The sequence below is a fragment of the Otolemur garnettii genome, unplaced genomic scaffold, assembly GCF_000181295.1.
Source record: "Otolemur garnettii isolate 467f Iridium unplaced genomic scaffold, OtoGar3 scaffold00001, whole genome shotgun sequence".
Taxonomy (NCBI): Eukaryota; Metazoa; Chordata; class Mammalia; order Primates; family Galagidae; genus Otolemur; species Otolemur garnettii.
In genome coordinates, this window is record NW_003852396.1 from 72737300 (window position 1) to 72747362 (window position 10063).

Sequence of the window (10063 nt, forward strand, 5' to 3'; positions counted from 1 at the left end):
CATCATTGTTGTTTGGCGGGCCCGGGCTGGGGATTTGAACCCGCCACCTTAGGTGTATGTGGCTGGTGCCTTAGCCACTTGAGCCACAGGTGCCGAGCCACTACTGTTAGTTCTTGACAGTGAAAACACCAAGACCATAGGGCCTGATGTTGTGTTTGCCCGTTTAGATTTACTCTTCCCAGCCACTGGGTACTTCTTAATCCTGGGCAAATGCTTACCATTACCTTATATAAGATTGTGTGGATGGGTGAGCAGAGTCACTTCTGCTGGGAAAAGTGTGAGCCCATGACATGGTAGTGGTGGGCAGGGGAGTCTGACCAGTGCTTGCATGGAGGTTATGAGAGCTAGAAACCATTTTGGAATCCCACACACTAGCTGGTTGGGATGTGACCTGACAGGTGACACAGATTTGGGTGGCGACTTAGTGACAGAGCCTGGGAAGAGGTTAGAATAGGGGTCAAGAACAGAGAACAACAGGGGCTAGAGAAGTCTCACCCATGGCCTTGTGATAGTGGGCTGCTTAGTGGTGGTAACAAGGCCTTCCTCTGTGCTCAAGCGTGCCTTTTATTTTCCTGCAGTTACGCTATGATGATGAAGTGAAGCGGGTAGTAGCTGAGCCGGTGGAGCTGGCCCAAGAGTTCCGCAAGTTTGACCTGAACAGCCCCTGGGAGGCTTTCCCTGCCTATCGCCAGCCCCCCGAGAGTCCCAAACTTGAAGCTGGAGACCAGATGCCTGAAGCTAAGAAGCCCGAAGCCAAGTAGCTGCAGGGAAGGCATGTTGGTCCTAGAAAGCGCCTTACCTATAATTGTGTGTCCATGTAAATAAATTCCTACTTAGACTCACCACATTTGTGTGCTTATAATGGGTAGAAGTGACACTTTGTTTTGTTTTTTATTTTCTTGCTTATTTTTTTCTCTTTATTTCTTGACTTTTGTTGTTGTTGTTGAGACAGAGTCCCACCGTATGACCTGAGCAGAGTTCAATGGCATCATAGCTCACTGCAACCTTAGACTCAAGCTGTGGGCATCCCACTGCCTCAGCCTCCAGAAGCTGCTGGGATTACAGGTGCTCACTGCAGCTCCAGCTGGTTTTTTTGTTGTTTGTTTGTTTTATGAGTCAGGGTCTCACTTTCCGGCAAGTCTCGAACTCCTGAGCTCAAGCAGTACTCCCTCCTCAGCCTCCCACGGTGCTGGGATTACAGGCATGAGCCATAGCACCCAGCAGAAGTGACACTTTGATTCAGGAGAAGGAAGGTACAGACAGGTGTTTGCCTGCTTCCTTAGAGACACCCTACCAAACTACAATAGTGCAGTTGTAGACATGGTGAACTGCAGGCCTGGATATTGAAAGTTCTTATAGTCCACAAGGGCCAGGATGGGTGTGGCATGGCCCCTATTGAGAACTGGAGAGGCCTCAACAACTGCTGAAGAAAGCCCTGTGTCACAGCAGACTGGTAGCAGTTGATAGATCTAGGAGCCTGGATGAAACCAACCAGTGAAACCCCAGTCTACTTCTTATTCTACCCAAACATCCACAGGGTTCCATGAGCCAAGGGGTCAGGGCCAGGAAGAATCACAAGTCGTTTCTAAGTCTTGAGCCCTGTGACCTGTTGTAACGTGATCACCCATCACTCTTGGACTTAGGGATTGGCCTAGTAAGTGGCCTGAACTGAGAATGTTGTTAGTAAACAGTCTCAGGGCTGGGGGAAAAAATCCTCAGGAGTTATATTGGCCTATCTTCCAGGAGAGGATGCTCCCTACCCCAGCTGGTCTGGTCTGTTCAGTTATGGCCTGAGTGCCTGAGATTGGAGTGTTTGGCTCTCCCTGTTCAAAGGGCCGCCCAGACAGCCCACCATGCAGTTGGAAATTGAGACTTTGGAGGTGATGCTCTTGGCAGCTGAGGGTCTCCCTGGAGGCTGGGCTGGGTATTTGGGGCAGGCCTCAGTTGCAGAGGTTGTTTTGAAGTTGGGGACAGACAGTAAACTAATGTTACTGCTTAGGCTCATTCTTACCCCTTCCGAGGGCTAAACTAGAGCTGTTTGCTACCAAACACCTTTTTCCTATTAACTCAGCATCCTGCCCATCTGGGCAGGAAAAGGAGGCTGAAGGCCTGCCAAGCAGGGAGCCAGGTTCCTGCCAACAACCAAAGATTTATTATTACCTTTTTTTTTTTTTTTTTGTAGAGACAGTCTCACTTTGTCACCCTCAGTAGAGTACTGTGGCATCGCACAGCTCGCAGCAACCTCCAACTCCTGAGCTTAGGTGATTCTTTTGCCTCAGCCACCTAAGTAGCTGGGACTACAGGTGCCCACCACAACGCCTGGCTATTTTTTTGTTGCAGTTTGGCCAGAGCCGGGTTTGAACCCACTACCCTTGGTATATGGGGCTGACGCCCTACCCTCTGAGCCATAGGCGCTGCCCAGATTTCTCATTTCTAAGGGATGGAATGAGCCCTTGGGAGGTGACCAAGGCCACAGCTAGCTCCTCCCTGTTCAGCACTGAAGACTGACGTGTGTAACGGGTGTAAAGGAACTCGGAAACAGCCTGCAGTGGAAAGTTGGATCTGAGAGTTGTGGCAGGCAGTTAAGGGAGCAGACAGCTGTGAGGAGAGTGAGACTCAGAGGACGTGGTGGAGCATGGCTGCGAAACTGCAGTTCCTGGCTTGCTTCATGGGAGCCATTTGTTTCCTCCATGGGGTGACTACAACCCAGCATCATGCAGGTACCAGGGCTTTGGGGTGAGTGGACAGGATTCAGGGAAGGCTGTCAGTTGACAGCAGTACAGTTGGCTCTGAGCCTAGCTGGGCATAGTAAATGTGGGCATTGATGGGTACCAGGCTGATATGTGCAATGGTGGTAATGGTGTGAGCCTCATCCCCAGAACTAGAAAGATCTGGGTGGCTCCTCGGGTAATAGCCCTAAGTGCCCTTAATGCTAGCGGTGACCAGAGTTGGGCCTTGGGTTTATTCCAGATGATGCTTACAGCAGGGTCTCTTGACCTGCCCTGGGCTTGGGAGAATCACTGTAAGGGCTAGACAACACTGCAGGGTGTAGGACGGAGAAAGCTGCAGTAGAAGCTGCCCAGCTTGGCTCTGCCCTCTTATCTTGCATAGGGTCCACTAATGAGGAGCAGGGAAAGAATAGGCTTTTCCCAGAGGTCCTCATCCTGTGGGGAGGGTCACTGGCACTGTTTTAGGTGACACTGTCCCCAGATGATTATAACAAACAGAAGTGGGAGGGGAGGGGTCTTGGGATGCTTTGGCCTGGAGCTCTTTACCTAGGGCATTGTGCAAGTTAAAGGAGTCCTGGGCATTTGTCAAGATGGTCATTGGGCTTGAGATGTTGCTTTTGACATCACAAGAACTATGCCTGAGAGGGGGAATGTCAGTGTGCATGTGTGTACATGTTTGGGAGGGGAGAAGGGGACATGAGATGGCATTCCTGCCATTTGATAGATAAATGAATTACTAGGGACCCCTACCAGCTGAGGGCCACTTCTGGGAGGCTGGGGTGTTCAGAATGGAGCATGGCAGTGGCCTGACTCCTCTCTGCTGCCCCAGGGCAGCTGATGGACAGCACCAACGTGGAAGGTGGCCTACAGGAGCCAGAGGCCCCGGAAGTGATGTTTGAGGTCTTTCCTCCCAGCCTGGGACATGGGGGTGGGCATGTCCAAGGGTCCCTAAGCTCAGGGTTGGGAAGGAGGGATGTCTCAGGGTGGGCCTTATGGAGTGGGGGGGACCTGGCATGAATCCTACTGCTTGCTTATGCCCCTGGCCCATTCTTGCTCCATGCCCTATTCCCAAGGCCATAGCCCACTCCTTATAAGTCTCCCCTTACAGCTGCTCTGGGCTGGTCTGGAGCTGAATGTCATGGGGCAGCTGCATATCCAGGATGAGGAACTAGCATCCACACATCCAGGCCGCCGACTCAGACTCCTCCTGCAGCAACATGTGCCTAGTGACTTGGAGGGTTTTGAGCAGCGGCTACAGCACTTCCAGAACCTGCGGAAGGGGCCTCCTCTTAGCCATTGGGACTTTGAACACCTGCTCCTCACAGGCCTGTCCTGTGTCTACCGGCTTCATGCAGCTAATGAGGCTGAGGAGAGGGGTCGTTGGGTCCAGGTCTTTGCTCTCCTAGCACAGGAAACACTCTGGGACCTATGCAAGGGTTTTTGTCCCCAGGAACAGCCCCCATTGCTAGGGCCCTGGGCCTCCATCTTTGACCCCTTACCCTGACCCTCCCCTTTAATTCCCATTCCCTCCTCCCATTTCCCCAACCCTCCCAGCTAGACCCATCCTGGGCAGCAGGTACATCTGGCACCTGGTTCTTCCCACTGTGTTCAGATTTCTGGTCTTGGTCATACCCTGGACACCCCCCCCCCCCATATTGTTCCCTGGACCTTGATATACTAATAGCCCAGGCTCTGGGTCCCAAGGAGCAGGTAGAGAGCTAAAGGGACATACTTGCAGGCTGTGTGTGTATATATATATATAATGTGTGTGTGTGTGTATGTGTTCAGGAGTCAGGGGTAAGGCTTGAGAAATGTGTTTAAGAGATGCTGAAAGGGAAGCTGGCCACAAGTAAGTCCAGGTCAGATCCTCTGACTACTACCCTGGGAGTCTGTGACGGGTTCTGTGCAAATTTACAGGCACCCTGCAAGTGCTCAGCACTCAGTCCTAATTTAGATACCCCTTTAAGCACAACCAGGGCTCTGGGGTCTCCAAGCCCCCCAGTTCACCATCTGGGCTGGGAGAACAGATCGGACTTACTGAGTTCTGTCTGTTGGAGGAGTAAAAGAAAGCAGGTGGCAGAGCATTACCTCTTGAGGGGAGGGAGGAAAAAAATATCTTGGTCCATCTCAACAATCCTCAGATAAACATCTGAGGATAGGGAGTGAGGCTGGGAGAACAATAGTGAGAAAAACAAACTGAGGTGGGCTGGGGGAGGTGTAGCCCTGATTCTCTGTAGCTCTTCCCATAAAATGTTCTGTTCTGGCTTCCTGGAGCCTGTGTCATTCTGTATCAGAGTAAATTATCTAACCCCTGCCCTGAGCAAATGACTTTATCATCCTGAGAGGGCAGAGGTCAGGGCAACTCCTCATCCATTCCTCTGCCCTACCAGGAAAACTAAAAACCATTTCCAGGAATCCCATGCCCTCGTGGAGTAAGGAGCTTCTGTCTCAGAAGGGAATCGGCCCTGGCCTAAGAATGAGGTTCTAGGTCAATCCGGAAGAGTCAAAGGGGTGGATTGGACAGGGACATGAAGGGGAGGCCCATAACCGACTAGGTGAATGTGGTTCATCAAATTTCCACCTCTTCACTCTCCCAAGTCCTGACCCAGTCTGGCCCTCTGACCTCCAACCCCCACCATGGGCCTGTAGACCTGCAGTTGTCAGCGTCTTTCTGGTCCCAACCCGGATCAAAGACATCACAGTCAAGACAGAGACAGGACTCTGGGCTGACAGCGCCAAGCAGGCCCACTTTATTGGCAGAGTCCAGCGAGCCGGGGAGGCAGGTCAGCGTGCTCGCACCAGCAGGCTTATCTGGCCGCAGTCCCGGCTTGGCATGCACGCCCCTACGCCCCCGGCCCTCCGAGGCTCTTTTCCCGGCCAGGGCTCAGAGCTCCGGGGGCCCAAGGCCCAGCGGGCTGGCGGGCGTGAGGTCGGGGTACACGAGGAAGCCGGAGAAGGTGATGTACTTGCCATGGTTGCTGTAAGCGCCGTAGCCGTCGTGGTCGTGGCTGAGCAGCCACACGGCGTCACCGCGCTGCAGAGGCAGCATTACACTCTGGCTCTGCATCTCGCGGCGCCGCGACGCGCCGTCGTCGTAAATCATGGCCTGCACCTCGTCACGGTTTTTCATCAGCTTCACCGACAGCGTCTTCCGCGGCAGCTTGCCCAACGTAAAAGAGAAGAAGTAGGCGCCCGGCAAGCGACAGCGGAACACTCCGGCCGCCGCGTCGAAGTCGCCGCCGATGTTGACGAGCTCAGTGTCGAAGGTGAGCGGCCGGTGCCGCGGCCCGGGGCCCGCGTCCGAGCCCACCAGGCTGCGCGTGCGCGCCGCCGAGAAGGCCGAGCGCGGCTCGGGGGGCGCGGGCGGCCCGCGCGCAGGCGCGTCGGCGTCGGCGTACACCAGGTAGCCGCTGAAGGTGGCGCCCGGCGCGCCGAGCGCATACTGCGGGGCGCCGTGCAGCCGCAGCCACACCGTGTCGCCGTAGTCGAGCTGCAGCATGGCGCTCTGGCTGGCTGCGCGACGTGCGCCGGGCCGCCGCTGCTCGTCGAAGGCCAGCGCCTGCACCTCGTCGCGGTTGCGCACCAGCATCACTGACAGGCTCTTGTGTGGGGCTTTGCCAGCCGTAAAGGAGAAGAAGTAGGCGCCGGGCACGCGGCAGCGGAACTGGCCGGTGGCCGCATCGAAGTCGCCCCCGATGTTCACATACACCTTGTCGAAGGTCACCGCCATCTCCGATGTACCCTCCAGAGGGGTGGTGCGTGCCGCTGAGAAGGCTGAGCGCAGCTCGGAAGAGCCCGAGCCAGGGGCCAGGCCCACTGCCCAGCAGGCCGCTGGGCCCAAGAGGCCCAGCAGAAGCGGCAGCATGGCTCCTGAGAGGAGATGGAGAGGAAGGACAGGAGGCTTGGGCAGGGGCCACCTCCAAGCGTCCAGTCCTCCGCCCTCTGAGACTGGGAAACTTGAGTTCTCTTCCTAGCCCTGCCTTTGACCCATAACTAAGTCTCTGTTTTCTTACATACTTGAACTAGGCCAGGGGTTCTTAAACTCTAGCGCCTCAGTATCACCGGGAAGGCTTATTAAACACATAGGTGGCCGCAACCCCAGAGTTTATTTAGTAGGTCTGGGATGGGACCAGAGAATTTTCATTTCTTACAAGTTCCCAGTGATGCTGATGCTGCTGGGTCTAGGGACCACCCTTTGGGAGCTGTTGAGTTAGGCTAGTGATTTTCCAAACACTGAAACCCTTTTCCCAAGTGAAAGCTCACACGCCTCTGTGAGCTCACACAAACCAGCGGAAATGCTCTGGCTGTGTGCTAGGGTCACCTCTGCCTCTCTCCAGGGGCCCTGGCAATACAGCAGGTGTTCAGGGGTCTCTTAATTTCAGCCTCCAGATGGCTGCATTTCCCTGTGGCTATTTTTTGGTCCTTGGCCTGTCCCTCACACAGGATGGAAAAGGAAATAACTGCTCCCTGACCCCATTCAGGTCAGCTCTCCCACTAGACACCGGGCCTCTGCCCTTAGGGGCCCATTGTGCACTGGGGATGCAGTGCCAGAACAGTTGGGCTTTGCAGTAGCTCCCTCTACCATGTAATCAGTGTAAAGGAGAAGGCGAATCCTTCCTATATGCTTCGCTGCTGCTAACTGAGGAAAAGGAAAGTCCAGAGGCTGCTAGGAATAAGGATGGGGGAGCAATTCCAGCAGGGGTTTGGCAAGCTATGAAGTCAGAAACTTTGTTCCTTAGTAGTAGCGGAGAGGACAGATGGCTAGTTCTGGGGCTAGAGTCCTGACACTACCACTTACATGCTGTGAAAACTTAGGCAAGTTCCTTAACTTCTCTGGGTATGGCTTCCTTGTAAATGGAGGGAATTGGGGGGAGACCTGCCTCACAAGTTTGGTGTGAGGATGCTGAGATAACAAGTGTGAACTTAGTGTACAAACAGCCATGCTACACAGGTGTGCAGAGGCTTCTGTTCTTGGCCCTGAGAAAAGGAATCGGACCCAATTCTTCACAGAGAGGTTAGGGACTCAGTAACTCCTACTGCTGAGAGCTTGATGAAGGCACTACTTAATTAGTAGGGCATGGGCTTTGGGGCTTGATACCCAAAGTGGAGACAGGCTGGTATGAGGACCTCTTTAGAAAATACCCTGGAGTGTGTATAGCTTTGTGTCTCTTAGAGACAGTGGGGGGACTGCTAAGAAGGGTTGACAGGTACATCTATGCAGAGGTGTCCAGCACAAGAATTCTCACCTGAGGGTAGGTAGGAGCTGGAATCTAGCTCACATTCCACTTGCCCAGCTGTTGGAGGGACACCTGGGTAAAGTGTGCCTTCTAGTAACTCTAATAATAAAAACCCCAAGTCTACAGCCCATCCAAACACTGTATCCTTGCAGAGAAAGCATTTTTTTTCTAATTTTCACAAAGAAAATCTACAGGTTAACAACACCCTTGGTGGCGGCGCCAATGGCTAAGTGAGTAGGGTGCCAGCCCCATATACCGAGGGTCGCAGATTCGAACCCGACCCAGAACAAACTACAACAAAAAAATAGCCGAGCGTTGTGGCAGGCGCCTGTAGTCCCAGCTACTTTGGAGGCTGAGGCAAGAGAATCACCTAAGCTCAAGAGCTGGAGGTTGCTGTGAGCTGTGATGCTACAGCACTTTACAGAGGGTGATAAAGTGAGACTCTGCCTCTTTAAAAAAAATACACTTAGTGAGGGAAGGGAGGAGGGAAGGAGCCCATCTATAGTGGTGAAGACTGCACCTCACTGTCTGGTGCATTCCCTTCTACAGAGCTCTTTTAGATGCATCTGGTCTCTGCAAACCTTCAAGAAAGGAGGGGCCTCTCCCATTTTATAGATGGGAAAGCTGATCCCCCAAGGAAGGGAAGCATTTTGGCCCAAAGTCACACATAAAGCAATGAGGCAAGCCTTGAATCGAGGTTTTTTAAACTCCAAATTCAGTGTGCCTGCCTCTCCATCACCCTTACATCATAGACAGGTATCTCGAGTCAACTTGTCCTCTGCCTCAGTTTCCACTTTTGCAAACAATAGAGCTTTGGGATTCAGGGGAAAGGAGAAAGAAAGCAAAACCAAATAAAAGCAAGCAAACAAAAAACTCTTCAGCGTTTTGTCTTCTGGGAGCATTGGGAACAGCTCAACTCTTCCTGGCCCTGCTCCTTCCCCAGCAGGTCATGCACCAGACACACCTGCCCACCCTGCCCCCAGTGATCTCCCTGCCATGTCTACTGCAGCCCACTAGTGCCAAAGGGTCTTTTTATGTGCCTGGTACCCAGCCTCCGTTTCACCCACCAGTGCCCATTTTCGGGGTCCCTGGGTCCCCATCCTTCCTGAAACCCCTCCCCTGGGCGGGTCAGAGGTGGGAGGGAGACAGAGGGTGTCATAGCTCCAGGGATGGAAATGGCTGTCCTGGCTCTGTCCAGGTGGGGCTCAAAATAGACATATTCAGAGAGAAAAACTGGGACACAGCTGGGCTGACGACCCGAAGTGCCAAACCATGTCAGGTTGAGGGGACCTCAGAGTCCCTCTCCCAGCCACTCTGCAGGTAAACCCTCCCTCCAGCCTAGCTGGAACCACCTTCCCCACCTACCTCGAAAGCCCTTCATCCTCTCAAGAAGGTAAACCCACTTTCACAGAAGCCAATCAATCCTTTCTCGTGGAAAAGATAATCACCTAGAAAGGGTACCCAAACCCTCTCTACCCAGACCTTCCTACCATCCATCCCTTCCGCGTAAAAGCCCTTGAGCCTCTTTCATAAAAGGGCTCGCAGGTCCTCCTTTCAAGGAAAAAGGACCCACTTTCACCGAGCTTTCCCTTGTAGCCTTCCCCTCCAACCCGCCCCTCCCTGCTTCCAATAAAGGGAAACCTTGGATCGCCCCTCCCCGGAGCTGCCCTCACCTGGAGGGGCGGCAGGCGGGTCAGGTTCCGTCCGAGCCCGCGATCCGGCTGCGGGCTCCGCGCGGGTGCCGGGGCTGCGCACAGACCGCCCGCGCTGCGGCGGGGCCCGGCCTGGCGGAGGCGGCGGGGGCTCGGGCTGCTCCTCCGGGCTCTGAGACGGCAAGCAAGACGATGGGGGGCCGGACGGGTCGCGAGGGAAAGCGAAGGTCAGTTAAGGAGGGAGCCTAGCGAGCCGCAGAGGCGGGAGGAGAGGCAGTAGCGAGGCAGAAGGGGGAGAGGAGGGGAGTAGGGAGAGGGAGGGGCGCGCCGAGGAGGGGCAGCCGAGCAGCAGGGCTCAGGGGCACCGCACGGAGCCTGCGCCAAGCGCTGGACCCTTCCTTGTCCATGACCTCTGTCCTCTAGGCATCATTAATTCAAGTTAGCA

General features: G+C 54.3%; 3 protein-coding genes across 4 annotated transcripts in view; 2 read left to right on the forward strand and 1 right to left on the reverse strand.

Annotated features, from left to right (window-relative positions):
* The window catches only part of NDUFS3 (NADH:ubiquinone oxidoreductase core subunit S3), a 7175-nt gene extending 6333 nt beyond the window's left edge, over nt 1-842 (forward strand). The window contains exon 7 of the mRNA XM_003781307.3: nt 579-842. Within this exon, the coding sequence (XP_003781355.1) occupies nt 579-761 (183 nt within the window). The 3' untranslated portion in view covers nt 762-842. The remainder of the gene's footprint in view (nt 1-578) is intronic.
* A 1725-nt stretch (nt 843-2567) lies between these two features.
* Nucleotides 2568-4233, forward strand: FAM180B (family with sequence similarity 180 member B). The gene is made up of 3 exons (XM_012813018.1): nt 2568-2720; nt 3559-3629; nt 3838-4233. Exons 1-3 carry the CDS (start codon nt 2636-2638, stop codon nt 4231-4233), a joined length of 552 nt encoding a protein of 183 aa, XP_012668472.1. The 5' UTR covers nt 2568-2635.
* A 1217-nt stretch (nt 4234-5450) lies between these two features.
* C1QTNF4 (C1q and TNF related 4) lies at nt 5451-9676 on the reverse strand. Of its 2 annotated transcripts, none has more exons than XM_003781308.2 (2): nt 9640-9676; nt 5451-6599 (listed from the first exon to the last, which is right to left on the reverse strand). In XM_003781308.2, exon 2 carries the CDS (start codon nt 6592-6594, stop codon nt 5614-5616), a length of 981 nt encoding a protein of 326 aa, XP_003781356.1. In that variant the 5' UTR covers nt 6595-6599; nt 9640-9676; the 3' UTR covers nt 5451-5613. The 2 variants fall into 2 exon arrangements, with proteins under 2 accessions (XP_003781356.1, XP_023366427.1); XM_023510659.1 differs by lacking the exon at nt 9640-9676 and adding an exon at nt 9332-9347.
* Between the last annotated feature and the right edge of the window lie 387 nt (nt 9677-10063).

What these genes read in the sequence shown, in the direction of transcription:
- FAM180B (XM_012813018.1), top strand. Translation starts at nt 2,636, where the DNA reads ATGGCTGCGAAACTGCAGTTCCTGGCTTGCTTCATGGGAGCCATTTGT. An exon ending in TACAACCCAGCATCATGCAG is followed by an intron (nt 2,721 to 3,558) that starts GTACCAGGGCTT and finishes CTGCTGCCCCAG; the next exon opens with GGCAGCTGATGGACAGCACC. An exon ending in CCCCGGAAGTGATGTTTGAG is followed by an intron (nt 3,630 to 3,837) that starts GTCTTTCCTCCC and finishes CTCCCCTTACAG; the next exon opens with CTGCTCTGGGCTGGTCTGGA.